General features: G+C 37.0%; 1 protein-coding gene across 2 annotated transcripts in view; it reads right to left on the bottom strand.

Annotated features, from left to right (window-relative positions):
* Positions 1 to 24,224, bottom strand: part of CERS6 (ceramide synthase 6) — a 304,360-nt gene that overhangs the window by 155,987 nt on the left and 124,149 nt on the right. For both annotated transcript variants that reach the window (XM_069079812.1, XM_069079811.1), the window contains exon 4: positions 10,927 to 10,984. In XM_069079812.1, the coding sequence (XP_068935913.1) occupies positions 10,927 to 10,984 (58 nt within the window). The remainder of the gene's footprint in view (positions 1 to 10,926; positions 10,985 to 24,224) is intronic.

The following is a 24,224-nucleotide window of genomic DNA, read 5'->3' as shown; positions in this document are numbered from 1 at the left end:
TGTGTGTGTGTGTGTGTGTGTGTGTGTGTGTGTGTGTGTGTGTGTGTTGGGGGAGGAAGGAGGGGAGAAGGGACTGCTCTGCCACAAGTCCACAAATCTGATGTGATCATGACAATAATCATTAGGGCAAAGCAGACCAACTCTTATGGATATTCATGCAGGAAAAGGAAATGAAACATGGAGAAAAAAATAGACAAAAAATCTGTACTCATATAAAACTCTTCATGCCTGGCCCAGAGCTTTTCTGGAGTCCAGAAGTAGGTGGTAATCAGAAGACGTGCTACTCATATCAGAGAGCTTGTTTCTGTATGCCATCCAGCAATATCTGTTATGTACATCCCACTGTGAGAGCACTGTATATTTTTCTTCAAGAAAGAACATCAGATCCACATACAGAACAGTAAAAGTATTTACCACTTCTTCTCAAGATATTGTTTGCAAAGGGAACATGTCTTTTTTTATTGTAGATAAGGACAGTGTTTGAAGTTGTTGATCACTGTATGCCAAAGCAATTAACATGCAGATTTTATTAAAAAACATAACAGGCTAAGAATGCAATTTTCAATACTGCATTAGATAACTTATTGTTAAGTGATGTGCTGAAGGATTATTCTGCAGTAGAGTCAATGTGGGGATATAGCTCTGATACAGGGATCGATACTTCAAATCTAATTACATTATCACTTTAATAAATTAATGATTTTGATATTCTGAAGAGAAATGGGAGATAGATTTTTAATGGAATCCAGGTCCCTAGCACAACTACCAAGAAAAGAAAATCTGTAGATTCAGGCTTACCTTGGCATATTAATGAAGACTGATTTCTGTCTTAATGCTGAACACAGAGTCAGAAAGACCTGAGTTCAAATTTGACCTCAAGTACTTAACAGCTGTGTGACCCTGGACAAGTCACCTGCACTCTGCTTCAGTTTCTTCAACTGTAAATAGAGATAATAATAGTACCTAGCTGACAAGAGTTGCTGTGAGGATCAAATGTGATATTTGTAAAGTACTTAGTATGTCAGGATCACATCAGATTTGTGGACTTGTGGCAGAGTATTCCCTTCTCCCCTACCCCGCCAAACACATACACACACACACAAAGACACACATAGACACACAGAATGATGAGCTGGCTGCTTCATAAAGCAGAACATAATAAGTATTCAATAAATACTGGTTTTCTTCCTTCTTTCCTCCCATGCTCAACACCAATACTACAAATTGTACAGACCTATGCCTTAAGGTGAAATTTCTTCCAAGAACCAGAATAGTATGTAAATGAATGTGTCATTTTGGCAGCCGTTGAAATAGGAAGTGTTTTTTTCCCTCCATTTAGTTCTAAACTTTCTGCAAAGTTGGTATTTTCATTACCTGTGCTGAAAAGATAAGGCTCGAGGGTCGATAAAGAATCAAATACAGAGACACTTTTATAACTCAAGGACAAGCTTTGTTCTGAAATGCAATAGTCTGCAGTTGTACCTGAGAAAGAACACAACCTCTACTCTCAGACAAGCAGGCTCAATCTTTCTCTGTGCTCAGGGCCTCAAACCTTCTAGGTTCCTTTCCTTGGGAGAAGCTACCCGGGTGAAAAATTGTTATTGTTCCAAGAGATTCTGTACCCTTAGAGAAAGCATAGGGGAAAGGTCTGCCAATATTCTTAGGGAAAATTTTACCCGTACAAAAAAAACAAAACAAAACTACTGCATTTTACCAAATAACACGTTACAACCTCAAATCGCTTGCAATATTGCCCTTTGGCAACAGATAACTGCCTGGTGTTTGGAGCAATGCAAAAGAAAATATTAAAGATTTTTTTTTTACCTTCAGAGAATCTACTGAGTGGTTTCTACCACTTTGGTCCTAAGTTTAGTTTTTTAGTGAACTGAAAGATGATGTAGGAATTGTCATCAGATGAGATGCTATGTGTAAGATGAAAGCAGAGGAAATAGTAACTTATATTTATATCACTTTGTGAAAAAAAATTTTTAATACCTGGTTCCCAAATTAGGAGATTATCAGTCAGATTCTAAATACTTTAACTGCTAGATACAATAGATTCTTGTCTACACTTATTTCACCAGCCCTTTATCATTTGGAAGGAGATAAAGTAAGTGAATCACTTATTCCATGCTGGGATTTTTAATAGGGCCTTAAAAACAGACACATTTATCTCTAAAGCACAAAGAAACAAGCTTATTTTTATAAAGCTCAGTAATGACAACTGTGGCAATTTGGGGTGGCAGAAACCTGGCCATGACTTTGGAAAGATCTGGGTTCAAATCCTGTTACCGGAATGTACTGCCTACGTGGCTATGAACAACAAAACTTCTCAGTGACCACAAGCATCTCTCTAAGACTTTAAGTTACAAATGAATTATGAATTTGCACCAGTGAAGGGAGTTTGAGTATGAGAAGTTTCCTATATGGATGAAATCCCAGATATGAACCAAAAACACAGAGAGGAATAAAGCCCAGGATGGTTTGTGGCAGAACCAATACCAAAACCTGAATTTTTCCACTTGACCCAATACTCTTTCCTTTACAACAGTGAGGCTTGGTACATCACTTGGGTTTACAATGGTCTTCTCAATAGAAATCCAGGTGCAATAAGACTCAAAAGAAGGAGTGGTTGATTTGGAGTTAGAAATAAAAAAGAAAAGTCTGGAGAAGGGAATGTCAGGAAATTTGAAAAGGTTCAGATCTGGATAAAAGAAAAAAAGGAATAAGGTAGAGAGGGAAAGGAAGGTTTTGTTTTGTTTTGTTTTTTGCATAAGGCAGGGGGTGTAAGAACTTCTTGAAGTTAGCATAAATAATTCCTATTTGTGAAGAAAGTTTAACTCTTGAAAGTTTAGGAAGCTATTGCAATACCCTATCAGTACAGGGTGTCCCAAAATTCTTTGTGCAGTTTTAAGCTATTAAAACTGGGCATGTACTAAGGCTGTCAGCTGCTCTACATTTTGATGCCAAGGTCTTTTAATAGGTTATATGACTCATGTTTACAACAACCCCAGGATAATCAAGCTATCATTCGAGGTTACCTCTTAACTGGGGATTAAATGACATTTTGGTCAAAACAATTAATTTAGGGAAATTTTTTTAATAAGCAAGATGAACTTTTGTTCTAGTTATAAATAACAAATTATTTAATGAGCTACTTAGTTTTCTGGCCCTTATTCCTTAAGTTTTCCTTAACAAAAGTAGCCTAGAGATTTCTGAAGACATCATGTAATGGTTCACTCTTTTACCTGAACTTTAAAGGCTCATTGATTCACTGCAGTCAATAATAGCATGGCTTTCAAAATCACTGTCTATAGCTGGGAAATAAAAGGCCATTTAGTAAGCAAAGGTAAGACTAAATGCCACAGAAATACTTCATTTTCTAAAGAAATAAAATATTCCAACCACTTACATAATAAAATATTTAAAATGAAAGACTCATTCAAGATGTGGAGAGACTTCCAAAATCTGGTTTGATCTTATTTTCCCTCTAACTGCAGTAAAGATTTTTTTTTTTAAATCTTGTTTCCATGACATCACAGAACATTATATAACATATAAACCCGGAATATATAAACAGTATATAATGAAAGCAAGTAAAGTCTATGACATGGTTTAGATCAGGTTTAAGTAACAAAACAAAAAAAAAAGTGTATTAGGACTAGCATCTCATTCTTGGAATCAGATCACCCAAAGAAGCAGAGCCCAATAGCTCTATCATTCTCCAAATAAATATTTCCTAACCCAAACCATGCTGCAAACCAACAGAATACCTACATTCTCTGCCACAGGTCACTCAAATGGCAAAGGCAGATATATAGAATTATTTTACATTTTAATGAATATGGTTTAATATTCTATCATTGATTTTGATAATGGCATATATGCCATGTTTAACTAATTTACAGATGGTGAAAAGCTTGGGAAAAGAGCTAAAATACTGAGTGACAAAACCAGGATCCAACTATGTCTCAATAGGTTAAAATGATAGATTAAATTTAATAAAGTGAAATTTTATAGGAATTGCTATAAAGATTCATATCTGGACTCAGAAATCAATTTCACAAGTATAAAGTGGGAGAAGCACGGCAAATAAGTTAGTCTGAAAAATAACTGGGTGTTTTAGTAGACTGAAAGATAAATCAATTAGGTGACAGGGCTGCTGGTGGTAGGCACCACATTTTAGGAAGGGAATGGATCTAGTAGACAAGTTTCAGAAGAGGCTGACCAAGTTGATGAAGGTCCATGAGATCATGCCATGGTAGGATCAACCAAAAGAACTCTTTGGCTTGGGAAAAATGAGGCTTAGCAGGGCCATGAGAGTTATTATGATAATGATGACATAAGATTGCAGCACATTGGGGAGATGACTTACAGCTGTCTTGCAGAGCATTGGTGAGCTACCAGGACCTGAAAGCTGTCATGTGCAAGGGAGATTAGACACATTCTCCTTGGCCTCGGAGGTCAGAACTAAGAGGAAAATATGCTCTTAGCAGTAGAAGAAGATCACCTTCAAGTAAGGAAATTGTACAATTCGAGTTTATCTAAAAGTAGAATGGCTTACCTCAGGAGGTAATGGACTAAGTTTCCCCCCACCTGAAGAAATTCAAAGACTGGAATACTGCTTGTTGGGTAGGATATACAGTGGATTCTTCTTGTTCATGTGCGGGTTGGACTGGATGCCCTCACCCCCAACCCCAAGGTCTATTCCAGGGGTGGTGAACATGTGGCCTTCTAGGTCCTTGGGTGCAGCCTTTTGACCGAGTCCAAGTTTTACAGAATAAATCCTTATATTAAGAGAATTTATTCTGTGAAGTTTGGATTCAGTCAAAGGGCCACACTTAAGGACCTAGAGAGGCATTGAGGGCACAGGTTCCCCACCCCTGGACTATTCCAAATCTGAGATTTTTTGTATCCTGGCATTTACTTTGGAAAACACTGATCTCATTCACCCTGTAACTACTTCACACAACAAATATATTGTTGTGCATATATATAAAAAGGGTTTCTTTCACAATTATCATAATCAAGGGATAAGAGTCATTTATGTTGACATGAAAAAAAGTTCAAGTCAGGGTTTATCTTTGAATTGCTGTAACATGTCTTACTACTCTGGCAACAGAAATAAAGAACTTTAATGTTTCATTAAAGGTTCTTCTGTGGTTTCTACCTTGAATATTTGGGCCACTGTGGGAGCTTCACCCTCCTCAGTAGGTTTGTTGAAGGGATATTATTGGCCTAACCAGCTTCCTGTTCCCACACTGGCCTTAGCCAAAGCAGCAAATATTCCCTCATATTCTTCAGTTCTAGTAGTCAAGATTCAAATGAAATATATACATACTAAACGTGGTTCATGGTTTGATTTGCTGTCATGTACCTCTGGAAATAATTTCTACTCATTAGCATATATTCTATGCAGCTAGAGGTCAGACAGGATACTCATTGTTGCCAATGAATTACATAGTAAAGTGGGTCTTTTGACTTAGTTCAGAAAAGCAATGCAATTTTTAATATGCAGAATATGAAGACATAAATGAATCTATTTGTACCAGTGAAGTGATTATTAATACAAGTGAGGTCATGAATCCATCAATATATTGAAGGAGACATATAAACTGTTCATAGTGACATTTACCCAGTACAAATGCAGCTGTATTTTAAAACTCATAAGGATTTAATTTACTTTCAGAGACAAGAGAGTAATTTTTAACTTAAGGAATATAAAGAATACTTACCTGCATAATGAACACCTAAATGTACCTGGTCAGTCTTATACAGGTTATATGTAGTTGGGGTTTTTTGTTTGTTTGCTTGCTTTTTGGATGGGAAGGGCAGGACAACTGGGACTAAGAGACTTGCCCAAGATCACACCTGTCTGAGGTCACATTTGAACTCAGGTCCTTCTGACTCCAGGACCGGTGCTCTATTCACTGGGCCACCAAGCTGCCCCCAGGGTTTTTTTTTTTTAATTAAAATGGTTCAAACACAACAAAGAGTTGGTAGTACCCAATAAAATCATTCTACTCTCACTGAACATGTCAGAGTCCAAAGGAGACAATAGATAACATTAATAAATTTGAAACAGATGTAAATTTTTAAGTGAATTTTAAAATACCAAAACTTGATATACCCTTAAGTCCATTCTCCAACCTTTAATACTTCAGAGAACAATCAATAATCGGTTCAAATTCCTGTGAGATAGTCTACACTTTTAGAGTATTGCAAAGGAAAGGTGAAAGAGTATCCACCTACCACTAGAACAGTTTCTTAACCTACGGTCTGAAGACTTAAAAAAAAATCGATAACCATATTTCAATATACTTTGTTTTCTTTGTAGTCCTATTATTTCATTTTAAAAACAGTACTGTGAGAAGGGGTCCATAGGCTTCACTAGACTGCCAGAGGGATGAATAATACCCCCCCCCCAAAAAAAGTTAAGAACTTCTAATCCAGAAAGTCTGCCTACTGCCCAGGACTCATGAGAAATTATCTTCTTTGCTTTATGGAAGGAGCATGAAGGTAGGATTACACCGAAACAGTTTTAAAATAGTCAATCCTATTTTTCAAGTGCTGTCAAGTTATTTCAAAACTTTCTCCAGGCCTAAATGATCTCTCACCTTTTCAAGTTTCTCACGGCACTCTGGACATCTCCTCTATATTTATCATATTCCATCTTATTTCATAGTTCTTTATGAACCCACTTATCCCTCATCAAACCAGAAGGTCCTTAAGAGCAAAGATGATATCATTTTACCTTTATACTCTCAGGACCTTGCAGAGGGCTTTGTGCATAGCAAGTATTTAATAAAATCAACAACTAGGTAAGAATTTTATCCAGGGTCTATTATGTCTATGTTTTAGACTATGTACTTGGTTCTGAGAATACAAAGACAAAAACAAAATAATTCCTGCTTTCAAGAAGGTGACATTTTAGGGCTAAAGGGAAAGGGCAACATGCAGAGAGCAGTAGAATATCTGTGTCCGTATGGGAGTGTGTGTGTGTGTGTGTGTGTGTGTGTGTGAGTGTTTACTTTTTAGTACAAACTTCTGACTTCTTTAGTGTTGGACTCCCAGTGAGGAAACTCCTTCTATTAACCTCAAATCAGCAAATATACTGCAATTTGTGATTTTAGAGGGTTTATATACAGAGTTCATACAAAATAATATCAGGAGCACTAGCCATTTTGGGAAAGAGGAAAAGCTTCTCCTGTAGGATGTGACATCCAAGTTGTGTTTTTTAAAAAAGCTAAGAGTGCAAATGAAGGTACAAATGAAAAGGGAGAACATTCCTAGAAGGCAGAGAGTCCTAGGAGGCAGACTGATGTGTGAAAAAACTGGAAAGGTTGAAAGGCTTTACGTGTCAGGTGAAGGAGGTATTGAAGCTCCTTAAGATGGGAAATTACATAGTCAGAACTAGGCTAGGTGGTACAGCAGATAGAACTGGGCTTGGAACCAGGAACACCTGAGTTCAAATCTAGCCTCAGATACTAGCTGTGTGATCCTGGGCAAGTCACTTAAGCCTGTTTGTCTCAGTTTCCTCATCAGTAAAATGAGCTGGAGAAGGAAATGGCAAACCACTCCAGTATCTTTGTTAAGAAAACCTCAAATGGGATCCCAAAGAGTGAGACAGGACTGAATAACATCACTGCCACCTAGGCTGTAGGTATCAATTTGGCATCTATGTGGATGATAGGTAAGAGAAGGGAGAAACTAGAATCAGAGAGACAAATGTTTGTTGAATTTGAATTTAAATTTTGAGTCTGAATAAACCATTTCTCATTTTTCCTTTGCAATCAAACCTCTACTGGATTTTTGTTTGCATAAATAATGCATTCTGCTGAAACAAGAAAAATATCCAATTATTCCAACACAAATAATATTAAAAACATCTACCAAGAATGTTTCATCAAGTCTCCTATAAAGAAACTGGAATGTATGGCAATGTGTTATTTTAACCATTATTTTTAAATTATGTTAAAGTTAGTTACATGAAACTTACTTTTTTTCAAATCTTTCTAGTTCCTGTTCCATTTTGTAACCAAGATTTAAGCCAGAAAGACAGCTAATCCCCAAATGGGGATTCATCTTAGAAAATATCAAGGAAAGAAACACTGAAAATAGATCACTCTAACACTTCATGTTTTCAATTTACTTTTATCCAAACAGATTTGTCTCTATTCTTCTATTTTGTTTATATTAACTAAAAACACAAAGAAAATGAAAGAATATTGGAAGGCGCGTTTTTTGGCTTGGTTTCTGGTTTGGTTTTGCCTAGCCTCAATGCTAGGAATGTTCTCTTCCACCTCAGGGGAAGAAAGAGAGACAGGGAAGGAAGAGGAGAGGGAGAAACAGTGGGCAAAAGAGAGAGAGAGAGACACAGAGACAGAGATAGAGAGACAGAGAGAGGGAGAGGGAAGGAGGAAAAGAGGCAGAGAGAGGATGAAGATGGGAGATTCACTATGAAGAAGAAAAACTGATTATCTTGCTCAATGTTTATATCACTTAGCTCAGGACCACCAAGAAAAGTTGCAAGAAATTATTTTTCATTCTTCTTAGTTTGTTTAGGAACATAATGATTCAGATTAAAAAGTTCCAAGGTCTTATTGCCCCTTAAACTCTCCATGGAAAATGGATGAGCCTAGAGTGTGAGAGTGAGAGGGGGAAGACAAATGCCTCAGGTGCTCTCATATTTTACACCTCCAGGGAAGGAGCTTTTAACTCTTTCCTCATCATAGGGTCCGTGTACCGTGCTAAGTGCTTTACAAAATATTATTTCATTTGATCCTCACAACAATCCTTGGAGGTAGGTGCTATTATTTTGCAGATATAGAAACTGGGGTAAGCAGAGGTTAAGTGACTTGCCCAGGGTTATGCTAAGTATCCAAGACTGGATTTGAATTCAGGTCTGCCTAACTGCAAGCATATCATATACCCCTCTGGCAGGATGGTGAAGTATACAGAACACTTCTAAAAATAATTTTTCAAATGCATAAGACAAAGCACATAGAAATTTTAAAGGAAATCAATGCTAATACTAATGAAATAAATTATCTAAATATTAAATAAGTTTCCAGATCCCAGGTTAAAAACTTCTGCTCTCATATAAGTGGCAAAAACAAAACAAAACAAATATTCCTGGTATTTGCTTCTCCTATTCCCCGTCTCCCCCCCCCCGCCCCCACCTCTTCCACCAACAGCCACAATCTTTTGTCTTGCCTATAGAATTAAATACTTCTACACTAGATCACTTATATTGACTGAAACTAGAACATAACCACCTCCTATTGCCCCTTCTAAAGTACCAAAGTTGTTAGCCCCATAGTACTGATGCCCTTCTTTCCAGACCAGGGGTTCTTAACCTTTCTTTGTATCAGATAGGCCTGTGACAGTCTAGTGAAACCAATGTACTTTTTCTCAGATTTTTAAAAAAATTCATAATTGAAGGAAGTAGTAAATTTCAGTAAGAGATTAGTGAACATAGAGGTGTAATGGTGGCAGTTTAGTTTCAGTTTACTGCAGGAAGAAGAGTACTGGTTTTGTAGTCAGAGCACCTTGGTTTGATTCCTGGTTCTATGGCTTAATCAATCAATTAATCAGTATGTACTATTAAGTGCCTACTATTTTCCAGGCATTGTCCTAAGAGATTTCCTGCTGGTGACTTGCTCAGGGTCACAGAGTCTGGACATATAGAAGCAGGACATAAACCTGTCTTTCTGGCTACCAGGTCAGTTCTCTACCCACTATATCATGATTACTCTTGAAATTATTAGGGACCAAAAAACTAGAGAAAGAAGAAAATTTCTTTAATTTTCTCTATCAAACTCAATGAAACTGGAAAATTTAAACCAACATTCCATAACAATATTTACAATTGGACAGAGGCAGAAAACATCAGATACTTCAAGATTGCTTTATTAGGAAATCAAATTAGAATATTAAAAGATTTACCTAAATATTAAAAGGCAATTAATCAAGTGAAGATGGTATTAAGTATGCTGAGAATATTTGAGGGGATGGAGCAGTAGCCATCTATCCACAAATGTGTGTGCATATATGTGTGTATACAGAAAGATAAAGATATATGCACATACATGTATATGTATGTATATGTGTGTATGTATGTATGTATAATTTCAGCATTGCATCACTTCAGAACTTTACATTGTGAACGCTTTCAAATTTATTTTTGGTTATCCAAGGACAGTACTGGTCAAATGAACTTAAAATTTTTGGAAGGAAGACCAAGAACACTCTGCTAGCAAAATGAATATGGAAAGAACATGTCTCTTGTGGGGCCCTCATTTAGGCAGTCTCACTACTTCATAATTAAACCAAGCATTGAATTTCTGGCAGAAAATTTTCATTGCAACCTTGTTCAACAAATGACTTTCACAGATAAATTGGACTTATTATATTCAGGTCACAAGAAGACAAGCTGGGGGCAGTCAATAGGTGAAAGGAAGCACCATGGATTTCTGTTTCCTTTACTATTACTATTTGCTAGCAATTCAAGAAACTCAAATGTTAATTCCTAATGGAGACAGCAATAACAAGAGCCATGTGCACATGCTGATTTGTACTCAGCCTGTTGTGTAATGGGAAAACAACCAAACTCTTAAGTTATCAGGAGATATTTATAAGGCCGTCACATAACCAACTAATGTCTATAAGTAATAAATTGTCATGAAAAAGAGACATGTTACTTAGCAACATATTTCACCTAAAAATCTTGTTTTAGAAGCTTTATTTACAGAGCTATCTTAATAGAGTTTATTAGGAAGAACAAATCATTGAACATTTTCTAAAGCAAATGCACTCTCTGCTCATAAATAGAATTTTACTGACAAAGAAACACCACTTCCCCATAGACAGATTAGCTCTCGAGCATAAATCTTTATAAACATAAGAAAGTAAGGATGTTCCTACCTTCTTTAGGAACCGGACTCCATAGGTAAACACATAAAGGTAAAATGTAAATCGCCACCTGTAAAAGGTAATAGTATATTATATTGGGTTAATTAAATATATTTCACAATACACTATGTACTATATGAATGAGGGCACTAGACAACCTAGATTTCCTTCCTGCCAGAGAAATGTAAGGTGCAAAATCAGCTGTTATAAAACCAGCTGAAAAAATACATTTTCTATATAAAGAGTTAAATGTTTTATTCATAACAGTTTCATTTTCCTTCAGCTAGTTATTTTATTTTCCCTTGTTCCCCACATCTCCTCTCCACACAGTACCCCAGGGTTTTCTAATCCAACATTTACACTTCCTTTTGTGATTAAGCACTTAGCATCCATGAAAGGATGTGGTTCAACAACCTGAGGGTATACAAAACAGCCTTAAACTCTGTTCCCGGATCAGACACTAATTCTCTGAATCTGCAAGTAAACCTTTACACTTAAATCACATTTTACTTTGTAAAACAGAAAATACATCTAAAAAACCTGCAACAGTAGGTCAGGACAGATGGAATTTTTTTTTAATGTGCATGTAACTCTGTGGCCTACACCTAAAAAAGGGCATAAAAGTGAGAATAATACATTTGAAATTTATATTAAAATACTAATCCTGACTCCTCCCAGACAGGAAAGTTCTGAAAAATCATCAGATATGGATAGTCTTACAAATTTCCTTAACACATTATTAGGATACCAAAGGCAGTGTGGCATAGTATATCGAGAGCTGGCCTCCAAGGTAGGAAGACCTGAGTTTAAATCCTACCTCTGACTCCCACTGGCCATATGTCTTGAGCACAGCACTTAAAACAAAACAGGTTAATTATAAAGGTTGATTGATTGACTGAAGTCACCCAATCTTGATGCTCAATACCACTCTCTAGTTTTAAAGAAAGTGAAGGCCTGCATTGTCAAAGGGAATTTCCCATTTAATTCTCAGTTGCTTCAAGGAATTTCCTTGAGGCACTTCAATAACATGTGTATTATTTCTGCAAAATATGGTATTGCAATGCATACTGCATGGGAAAATAGTCATAAGATCCAAAAGATCCATCATGAAGCATGCTGTCCACCTCCCAAAAGAGAGGTGATGATCTCAAGGTGCAGAACATAACACATTTTTTGATATGGCTTTTTTTTTTAAAAGAAAGAAATTAAAAAGAAAAAATCAAATGTACTGGTAAACCCACCCATGCACATCTTGATTTATGAGTGCACACTTCCCTTATAAGTCAAGATACATCAGGTCAAGAAGCATTTTTAAGTGTTTACTCTGTGCCAGGCATTGTACTAAGTGCCAGAGATACAAAAAAAAAAAAAATAAAACAAGAATGAATTCTGCTCTCAAGAAGCTACAGTTCAATGGCCCAGACGGAAGGTGCTATTAGTATTAAAGGGGAATTAGGAAAGGCTTCCTGTAGAAGACTGGATTTTAGTTGGGACAGAGGTGAGGAGGGAGGTAGAGGCAGAGATAAGGAGGGACAGCATTACAGGCATGGGGGGCAACTAGAAAAAAATGCACAAAGTCTGGAGTGTCTTATGCAAGGAACAGCCAGTGTCATTGTATTATAGAGTACATGGAGGTAAGAAAGATACAAGAAGACTGGAAAGGAAGAAAGAAGCCAGGTTATGAAGGGATTGAAAACCTAAACAGAGGGTTTTAGTTTGGATCACAGAGGTAAAAGTGAGCCATGAGGGTTTATTGAATAAGAAGCTGCAGAGGATATTTGGAAGACAATCTGGAAAATACTTTTCATTTTAATAGCTATACTTTGAATAATTCATACTTCTGAAAGGAAAAAAAAAATCAGCCAAAAATGTTCATAGTCATAAAAAGAACCAAATTCTTTGAGTGACCAGGAAAATATCATCCTAGCAGGGGCTTTGAGACCATAACTATTTGCTCTCAGAGATCACATTCTTTGTCTATTTTCAGTCTCCTTAACTAGCCTGTGATAAACTTAGCAACCCCTCAATTCAATTCAACAAGCCACCACCATGTGCCAGCTCCTGTGACAATTACTGGCAATATAAAGACAAAGAAGGTCCACACTCTCAAGGTACTGATGTTATATTGGCAGAAACATGTGTCAAGATAAATAAATACAAAATACATCCACAGGAAATGTAAAGAAGGCACTTGAGCAGCGTCTCAAGAAGTAGAATGGGTATTCTTAATCTGAAGTCATGGATAGCCAAGGGGTCTATGGATAGATTTTAGGATTTTCATGGACTCAGATGGAAAAAATTACATCTTTATTTTTACTAACCAACCTCTAACTGAAATCCATGACTACCTTCAGTTATTTAAAAACATTATTCTGAGGAATCCCTTAACTGGACTATCAAAGGGATCTATGACACACAAAAATGGTTAGGAAGCCCAGACTGGGAAAGACATTAAATGCCCCAAAGAGGAGTTTGTATTTGATCCTAGAAACAACTGAAGTCATTGAAGTCTCCAAAGCAGGAGAATGACATACTCAGACTGTACTTTAGAAATCACAGATTTGGCAATTATGTAGATTATGTTGAAGCCAGAGACAACTTTATTCCCAACATCTTAACAAAGCACTATGCACATAATAAATGCATTATTTAATTGCCAAGAAGGGAAGATTTGGAGTCAGGGGGGACCAAATAGGAGATTATTGCAATATAATATGTGTGCTGATAAGTACTTCATCTAAGGGGGAAGAGAGGAGACAGATTGTGCTATGTTGGAATGGTAGAATCCGCAACACTTGGATACTGATTGGACATTGAGGGTTAGAGAAAATGAAGAGGCAAGGGGCATTACAGGGATGTGCTCAACAGAGATAGGAAATGTTTAGGAAGAGGGATTAACTTTCCAGAGAAGACAGCGAATTCCATTTTGGACAGTTGAGTTTGAGGTGCCTATAGGACATCCAGGTAGAGATATTCAGCAAACAGTTGATATTATAGACAGAGATAAGCAAGAAAAAGACAAAGGCTTGAAGAATGTCTTCTCTATTTATTCCCTTCGTACTGCAAGAATAAACCCATATCCTCTTATTCCCCTCTTAACCAGAACTGCCCTATGTTTGCTATTCATGTAACCAGTTTTCCTAGTGACATTTCAAATTACAACAACAATAAGATCTAAGACAAAATACATTTGATATATTTCTTCCTGCAGTATATATACAACTTTTCATTACAGAACATAAAAACTTAAATATAGGAATATTAAATAATCTTTTCTATTTTCAAAAGTAGATTCCTGCTTTATGGAAATTGTTTCTAAAATTATCCATTGGGACTATAATCTGAGAAACAAAAATAAATCAGTTTCTATCACAGAGTCTTAGAACCATAGACTCTTTGGGGATTTTCTCCAAAGATTTGTAAAAATAAAAATTAGGATGCCCTATCAAATATTATGTCTAGACATTTGAAAGCATGCACAAAGAAGAAATTTTTAAAAATGCATTGATATTAAGTGACTGGTTAGTTTCTAGTTTAAAGGACTTAGCTGGTTGTTTTTTAAGGAAGCAATTCAGTGTTATAAAAAAAATACTGGTCTCTAAGTCAGAATACTTGGGCTCTAGTCCACACTCTCTAGCAAACTGCAACTTGGAGACTGTTCAGTTAAAGTTTCTCAGCTTCAGTTTTCTTGAAATTAAAGTGTTGAACTAGATGACCCTAAAGGTCCAATCCAAGCCATAAAATTCTACAATTCTACATTACACAATAACTAAAGGGGGAAAAGTTTAAAAATGCATAAATAACACTGAAAAAGTACATTGCAAAAACAGTAAATTTTTCTTGACTTTCCCACAAGAAAAATAGCTTATCCCACAAAAAAGATAAGTTAGGCACTACCTCACAACCAGTGATGAAGTATTTCCCAGAGGACTATCTCACCAAAGAGAGTTTGGAAACCTTTATAGTGAACTGAATTCTGATGTCCTTCCTGTACTTTCCATAGTATGGATAAAAAGATCATGTAGCCACTTCCTTCCCTAGAGAAGAGACTGTTTTCCACCCCATGCATTAGGCTAGTCAAGCATTTTATATGAATTTAATCCGAAGATTAGAATATAAGGCTACGCAGGGCGGTTAAGTGGCACAGTGAGTAAAGCACCAGCCCGGAGTCAGGAGGATCTGAGTTCGGTTCCAGCCTCAGACACTTAACACACACACACACAAAAAAAACTAGCCGTGTAACCTTGGGCAAGTTACTTAACCCCAATTGCCCTCCAAAAGGCAAAAAAAAATTATATATATATATGTACATATATATATATATGGCTATGAAAAATGGCCTTTCACTGCATCTGATTTTTTGCCTATTGCCCTTATGCAACAAAATCTAAGCAAGGCTCTTTAAAAAAAAAAAAAGAAGACCAATGACATGTCTCATAAAGGTAGAGAATTAGAGCAGTACATGAAATACTGTGCAGACATACCCAGAATAGCATATGGATATTAAACTATAAAGCAGGAAAACCAAAACCCTGGGAAGTGGAATCTTGAGCTCAACAAAGAGGATGGTTAACATTGAAAACCTTCAGAATCCAACAACTCCTCTTGGAAAAATCTTGCTTATGTGTTTCTATTTGTTTAGGTTTGCTAAATCAATAATAAAAAATTTAAGTTTCACATGCAATTCTTTTTTCTGTTATTTTGTTTGTTGAAAGTTTCCTTTTTATCAACATGTCAAGTTCACAATAGGAAAAGAAAATAGTGGTTATGTTTATTAGGTCCTTTCTCAACTATCCACACTGAAGGAGGCATGCCATAGTATGGATAATTGTAAACTGAATCAAAATAGGCAAGAGGGTTTTTAAACCTACCTGGACATTCTGAATAACTTGCATATGCATGGATCATTTTAAATTGATTCCACGTGAAATGTGGGGATTATTTAACATGAAACATTAACAAAAAAATTTCCATGACAACTCTTCTTGGAAGCAAGTTCCTTTCAAAGGTAATCCGGTTTTTAACTAACAGTTATCAGAAATTGCCTAGCAAGAGCAAAGTATAGAATTCTAGAATCTCAGAGTTGGAAAGGACCTCCCAGACCCTCTAGACTAATGAATATCTGACCAAGAATCCTCCCTATATCATACCAGACAGATCATCCAGCCTTCGTTAGAAATCCTTCAAGGGGGACCCACTCCTTCCGAGGCAGTCAATTCTGGATAGCTCTCATTGTTAAGTTTTTCCTTTTTTCAAGCCAAAATTTTCCTCTCTGCTTCTTTTACCTTTTCTTCTCAGAAAGCAGTTTGGACTTCAAACATAGTAGAGAAGTCGTTTGGTCATGAGAGAAATACAAACATCAAAGACTTTACTCACATTACAGCCACATTTTCCCAGCCTCCCCAGACTTCCTGGAAATGAAACCCTTAATTGGATGGAACTCTCATATGAATGAGACCACACATCCACTTGAGTATTTGAGTCCTTTGATGTTCATATTAGTGGCTCCTTGCAACACTGGGCAGCTACTTTCTCCAATTCGCTATGGTTCATTTTTTGTGCGTTTTGTTTCTGGGTTTTTTTAGAACCAGACCTGTCACTTCATAGTTATAGAAAATGGGGAATTCTTAGTGAAGAAATACTTTCTACTAATGCAAATTGGTACCTGTTCTAGGTGGCACAATGGATAGAGTGCTTGGACTGGAATCAGGAAGATACATCTTTCTGAGTTCAGATTCAGCCTCAGATACTTGCTAGCTGTGTGACCCTGGACAAGTCACTCATCCCTATTTGCCTCAGTTTCCTCATTTATAAATTGAGGGGGGAAAAGGAATGGCAAATGACTCCAATATCTCTGCCAAGAAAAGCCCAAATGTGGTCACAAAGAGTGGGATACAACTGAAATGATTGAACAAAACCTGTTCGACAATTTATAGTCTTAGAAAATTTCCTGGGTCACTGAGGGATGAAGTAACTTATCTAAAGTCATATAACCAGCATGTATCAAAGGTAGGATGTGAACCCAGGTCTCCCTGGCCAGTTCTTAATTCGCATATTGCCCTCTAAGTACTAGATTTTCAGCCAAAAGACTTGAGATGAAGTCCTAGCTCAAATGTGAATCATTGTTATTTTACTAAAACCACACTGTATTCCTAGGAGGTAGGGACCAAAATCAAGTCATTTCCAGAAAATGTTTTAGGACATAAAAACGTTGTTGTTGGAGAAAGAATTAGGCTATGAGTTTACAGAATTCAGTGAATGACTTCTCTGCATCTGCAAGTTATTAAATCTTTTACTATTAAGGCATTTTTTGTTTCTGTCCTTCAGTCATCTGTAAGGGAAGTTTGGAGAGGATAACATCTCATAACCACTATACAACATAGGTTAACATAAATTCAAGTTTCTTGTTGTTCAGTTGTGTCCAAATCTTCATGATTCCATGGATCATTCTGTCCATGGGGTTTTCTTGACAGAAATACTGGAGTGGCTCACTATTTCCTTCTCCAGTGGACTAAAGCAAACAGGGGTTAAGTGATTTGCTCAAGGTCACACAGTACAAAGTCATAGTTGAACTCATCTTCCTAACTCCAGGCCCCACACTCTATCCACCACATCTTAGAAAGGACAACTGTTTGAAGTGGATCCCTTGATAAGTGCTTGTTGGATTGGAGAAGAAGCTTACCAAAGGATCTAACCACATGGATGAGCTCTGCCCCAACTTCCCAGTGCCTGTGACCCAGCGTTTCTGTCTCCTTTCCCTACAAATAGAGATACCTTTCTTGACTTTCTCCCCAGGTACAAAAATATCTAGTTATGACTCTGATAGTAACTCATTTCTTATCAAACATACAACAGAATAAAATGTTTGCTTTTATAACTATACTATTAAAATATTTTACCTCTATGTAATTTAAAAGATCATTTCCCCAAAATCTATAAAAAATTTTATAAATAAAAGAAAATTACATGAGTCAAATGGATGATCAGAGCACATTCTGGAGTTAATTACCCAGAATTCTAGTGTCATAAATCTTTGCTTATGCAAAGCTGCAATCAGCCCTCTAATCACATAGTAGATTAACACCTGCTTTCCACTATACTTATAACTGAATACTTTGAGACAGCATGAACAAAGTCCAATATATGTGGCGCCAAATAGTCAAACCTTGCAATTCTTTCAGCATAAGGTCTGGACCCAAGAGAAACCCTCAGAAATGCATTCCACTTTCATCTCTAATTTATTAATTGTGGTTTTAGACCTGGCAGCTTTAAGGACAGTAACAGTCTTGTGTCTATGTGAATTCTCTTTTCATTTCAAAAGAAGCTTGGAGGGTTATTTTGGTTCACACATTTGTTTGTAAATGAGCCAACATTTGTTTTTCACATTGAGTGTTGGGAATGCTATTACTCCCCAGCTCACTATTTTCCCTCTCCCTTTAAGGAATCATTGATCATAGCCATTACTCTTAAAATTTCTTTTCTGTGGTAAGATATAATAACTAATGAGGCAGGGTTGGCTCCTCCTCCCCTTTCCCTATAATCAAAACCATAAGGGAAAAAAGCAACTGAGTTAACATCTTATTCACAGATAATATGAGCTCCCCATAGATTTTAAGTCTTTGGTCTTCCCCATTAGACTTCAAGCTTCCTGAAGGCAAAGGTTTAGTCTTCTACAGTTGCACCTAGGACTGTGCTATTTATCAGATAGGTCTGAGCTTCCCAATCTTTTTGTACGAATGATCTCCTTTTCAATTCCCCAAACTCTTAAGATGATTTGAATCTCTTGTCTGAGCTTACAGTATTTGCTTAATAAATGCTTTATGAATGGATGAGCAGAAGGATGAGTTCATTTCCTTCTAAGTCAGTGCAAATAATACTACATCTCAAAGAGTGACCCAGCTTTGTTGCTTCTGGTGGGTAAATTCTCTGAGCCTCAATTTTCTCACCTGTAAAATGAAAATAATAATAATGATGAATGCACTATGCACTTCATCTTGTGACTGAACAGAAAGTAGTCTGTTCTATCTCAAAACTCTATATAAATTTGTTATGATTACCATGTAATGAGGCACTACTTGGCCCTATGCTGCTATAGGAGTTACCCAAGGTCACCCCCTGCAAATTATCACCTCTGTGCACTGAGTCAAGGAAGTCTACTCTATAAAGATTATGGAGGGAATGAGTGCTTCATGATCAATCTCTCCTCTATGAGACCATCTCAGAGGATAATCTTTAGCATTTAGGGCTCAATTTAAGGGGCTTTGTTATCTGCTAGATTTTTTCCTACCATCTTGGGAATTTATCCCCTTGTGTAGTATACATTATCACCCATAGACAGATGGCTCCAGAGCCCACTTCCCCACTCCCATACTTTCATTTTTACTCACACAATATCTTAAGATGTCCTACCACTATAGTCCTTATTCTTATCCATAAAACTTTCCAATTCACTAATACTGTCAAAAATATAATTTAGAAAGTTGCCCAAAAGGGGTAGCTTTGGAATAACCTTTGAGTTACTTATTGCTTTTTCTTTAGCAATTGAGATTCTAATCTACATATTCCTTTTGATTCCACTACCACCATTTCGGACCTTGATCTTCATAACTCTCATACTTATGCCAACAGACTGAGGCCCTGACTCCTTCCCATTTGAATCTGCCTTAAAAAGTGGCAAAGGGTTTCTTCCTCAAATGCAATTTCAACTGTCACTCCATTAGTTAAAAATCACATAATAGTTCTCAAAATGCTCTTCACATTTGTTTCAGGCAAGGAATAGAACAGGCACAATGCAGTATTTGAGTATATAATGCAAGTCAAAGGCTGCCCTACTGAGGTCCAAAGGTGATCACCCTGAAGACACACATGAATATGGAATAATCATAGTTTTCCATCGTCTTCCTGTTCTAGGAAGATGTGCTCAGTGCACCCAGGTGGAGGGATCTTGCAGAAATGGAGGGGTGGTCCCATCTGAGATACACAAGAGCAGCAGGTGAGACAGCTTTATGTATCCCCAGAGGTCCCTCACGACCAGACAATCAGTTACAAGGACTCTCTGCCTTAGGTCACGTATTGAAGAAAATCCCTCAGTGGCTCATGAGAGCTGCTCCATGTTCATTGTTTAATTAGACATAGCCTAATAACTGCCAGACAACCGAAGCACCTGCAAATAAACTGCAGATAACCAGATTCTACAATAGTTATTCCTTACTTATATTCAGCTGTACCTTAAATCATATGTGCCTTCTGGTTGCTCAGTTGCTTCTCACTCATGGCTGACTCTTCATGACCCCATCTGGGGTTTTTCATGGCATATATTTGTTGTTGTTCAGTTTTTTTTCAGTTGTGTCTGACTCTGTGTCCCCCTTTGGGGTCTTCTTGGAAAAATCCTGGAATGGTTTGCATTTCCTTCTCCAGCTCATTTTACAGATGAGGAAACTGAGGCAAAGAGGGTAAAGTGACTTGCCTAGGGTCACACAGCTAATATGTATCTGAGACCAAACTTGAACTCAGGTCTTCCTGACTCTAGGCTAGGCGCTATAGCATTATGGTACCACCGAGCTGCCCAGACTGTATGCCTTCCACTCTAGCCAAACACAAATTCACTTAATGGTACTTGCATATCCAGTCTCACTTCATTAGACTTAGAAAGTCTAATAAACTTGCCTCAACATGGAATGTCCCATTCATTTCCAAAGATGCCTCTCTTCTACATCCAAATTAAAGTCAAGCCTCCTTAGAAAGGGAGAGGCCATTCCAAACACTGTTGATCACCTACCTGTATTAAAATTCCTACCCCTACAAAAATAAAACAGACACATCTAAGTATGAAAGTATATATTTTATGACATTCTAGTCCCATATATACTTTCAGTAGAATGAAAACCACTTGAAGACTGCATCACTTTCGTATAGCCTGAAATTTCCTGAGTCTCGTTACACTTATTACGATGTCATATACTCTCTGGGACTTGATGCATTAGTAATTAATGGACAGAACAGAGCAAAGATGAATGTTTTAGACAGTGTATACACTATGAATATGAATGAAAACACCACCAATAGGCAGCCTTAACTGAGATTAAAGGTTATGACCACATTAAGTTTTAGGAGACGAATGATAAATACACATCACTCATCATAGTAGAGGGGGCAGGCACTATGCATGGGAATACTGAATTTTTACCAGATAAAATCTCTGTGTCAGCTGGTTTTGCTTAATTCTATTTGTTAAAGTAAGGATGGGAGAGGGGCATACTAAGAAATGGTGTAAAAACTTTAATAAAACAAATATATACATATATAAGCACAATTTCTTCAAAGAAGTTCTAATGGTTTGAGCAAAAATATGGGGGTGGAGGAAGAACAGGGAATATAGGCAGATTGTGAGTACTTTAGTTTGGCCGAAGGGTAAAATTCATGATGAGGAGTAATGCGAGATGAGGCTAGAAAGTCAGGATGGCATCAGATTGTGAAAGACCTCGGATGCCAGACTGAGGGTGTAGAATCTTATCCTTGGTACTCCAAAGCTGCTCTCATCTTGTGAACATGAATACTGTCCTTCAGTTGTTTAGCATTTGTAAACCCTACCCAAGTCACCAGACACTGCAGAACCATGTAAACACTTAAGATGATATTTCTTCAGTGCTCCCCAGGATTCTAGCCAAAAATGTTTTCCTTCAGAGATTAGTTTTCTTTAGATTTAAGAGAGAATATTTTTAAGTGATGGATGGGCTACAGTCTCAGCTGACTAACTTGTTGGTTGAGTCTGAGATCATTTTTTTAAAGATATAGCATCATTTTTCAGGCCATTAGTTTCTTCTTTCAGGTTGTTATTAGTATGGCCTTAGCACAATAAAGATGCTCATCTTCCAGAGAAAAACACAGTGGCTCTAGTTTAGAGACGCTGGTCTGGACAAGACCCCAGGTTTCTTAAAGAATGAAATGAGAGATCATTTTCCTTCTTTGAAAATCTGATATCAACTCTAAATTGCCAGTATAGTTTTCATACTTTCATCAGTTTAGAAAACCAGACAAATATGGTGGCATGGGAATAAGATGGTGATAAAACTTGAAGGCCAATTATTCGAGCTTTCCACTAAAAATGTATTATGTGATTCCAAATAAGTTTTTTAAACTAAAAGAGGTTTTAGCTAGCCATTAAACTCCATCCCCACCCCAGCTGAACTATTTTAGAGGATATTTAGTTTGGTATTAATTTTATGCCCTTTTCTTGTCATGCACAAACCTAAAGTCATTTACTGGATTCAATTCTGACAGATTCATCTTTCTTCAAACTTTGGACAAATCACTTTTCTGGGCATCTGTTTCATGATTTAGAACAGGTGCTTTTTAAACTGTGGGTCATGACCCCACCTGGGGTGGTGAAAAATTTGGCAATAGCAAAAGGTTTCTAAACATGCAATAACCAAAAATTAATTAAAAATCAAATGTAATGAATCTGAGGTGTTTCTGGCATGTTGCATTGCACAACTTCATTGCAACCTTGGTTCTGAACACAAAGCATACACATTTTGCACTGCGCATGTCCTCAGGCCACCCAATGCCAACAAATGCTGCCAAGACATGAAAAGGGGTCAGGAGTAGAAAAAGTTTAAGAAGCCCTGATTTAGAAAATGAAAGTGTTGGTTGGGATGACCACTAAGATCTCCTTCAATTCTAAATATATAATCCTAATCCTATAACATTGTCTAGGATAGGGGTGGGGAACCTGAGGTCTCCAAGCCACATGTGGCCTAGCCTAGAGGGCTAGGCACTCAAGTGCAGCCCTTTGATGGAATCCAAACTTCACAGAACAAATTCTGTTAATAAAAGGATTTGTTCTGCAAAACTTGGGACTCAGTCAAAAGGCTGCACCCAAGACCATACTTGTCCTCCAGGCCACAGGTTCCCCACCCCAGTCTAGGAGCAATACATCTATAAACATTTTCTATGGTTCAACTTTTCTAAACTATTTCAACTAGACAATAAGGAAGTCCTGAAGCTTCTTTAGGAGGGAAATAGCATGGTTAACCTTGTGCTTTAGGAATATCAATATGGCAGCTATGTGGTAAGTGATTTGAAAAGGAAAAAGACTAAAGGCCAACTAAAAGACCAATTGGGGGCTACTGCAAATGGAGAGAAGACAAGTGCAAGAATTGCTGTGGAGGTAATATCAAATAATAAACTTTTCAATCTATAAACATTTATTAAGCACCTATTATGCTAAGCACTGGAATATTGATAAGAATTAGCAAATGATTAGATATAGAAGTTGAGAAGAAGGAAATAAGGATGTTTCTAAGTATGTCAACTTGGATGACTGAAATCAGGATTGTGGCACTTTAAATGGAAATGAGAAAATTTAGAGGAGGGGTGCATTTTGGGGAAAATATAATGAGTTCTATATTGGACATGCTGAGTCTAAGATAGACTCTAAAGGAGACATCCAGGGGAGGTATCAAGCAAGCAGTTGATAACATACTGAAGTTCAGGAGAGAAATAAAGGATGAATGTTTATAGATTTGGAACTCATCTGCATAGTGATTATAATTAAGTTCGTGATAGCTGATATGACTGGCAAAGGAAATTTAGTTCGACCAAGGGAATCTTTTTCTGGGTTGTTCTTAGCTTTCTATAATTTTTTCCCCAAAATGTTATTTGCTATCTTTTCCTCCTCTCTTACCATCATGGTATATTTATTTTTTCTTCTTATTATTTTAAGGCTGCTCAGTCGGGTAGAGCATTGAGTGAACTTGAAACCAGGGAAGTCCCACTGAAGTTCAAATCTTGCTCTAAACTCTCACTAATCATGTGATCCTGGGCAAGGTACTTAAACACTCTGTCTCAATTTCCTCATCTTTAAGACCAGGTTAAAAATCAGACCTGCCTTACAGGATTATTATGATGATCATTCAATGAAATAGTAAAAAGTCTTGTAAACCTTAAAGGACTATAGATATGCTAGCCATGATTATTCCTATAATCCACAACATTCTCTTCTTTCTCTGAACACTACGCTTCTATTAATGCAGTCCAAGAGCCCTTTAATTTCTTTGGCTACCACATGATACTGCTGGCTCACTCCAAGTGAGCTCTCCAATTCAAGTCAATTCAAGAAACATTCATCAAGTGTTTGCTGTGTGGAAGGTGCCAAACACCAACTCTTCTAGGGTTTGTTTGTTTTTTTTTAGCTACATCTCCCTCACATTGTCCTTATACAATAGATTATTTTGAACCCAAAGCATAGAACAACATATTTATCCCTAATAAATTTCATTTTGTTAGTTTTAAGGCACTGTGCCATTGTT

This window comes from Petaurus breviceps, unplaced genomic scaffold (assembly GCF_028583685.1).
Source record: "Petaurus breviceps papuanus isolate PSGF00001 unplaced genomic scaffold, PetGlider_PUasm1.0 91133, whole genome shotgun sequence".
Classification (NCBI taxonomy): domain Eukaryota; kingdom Metazoa; phylum Chordata; class Mammalia; order Diprotodontia; family Petauridae; genus Petaurus; species Petaurus breviceps.
This window is presented reverse-complemented; position numbering and strand designations above follow the sequence as displayed.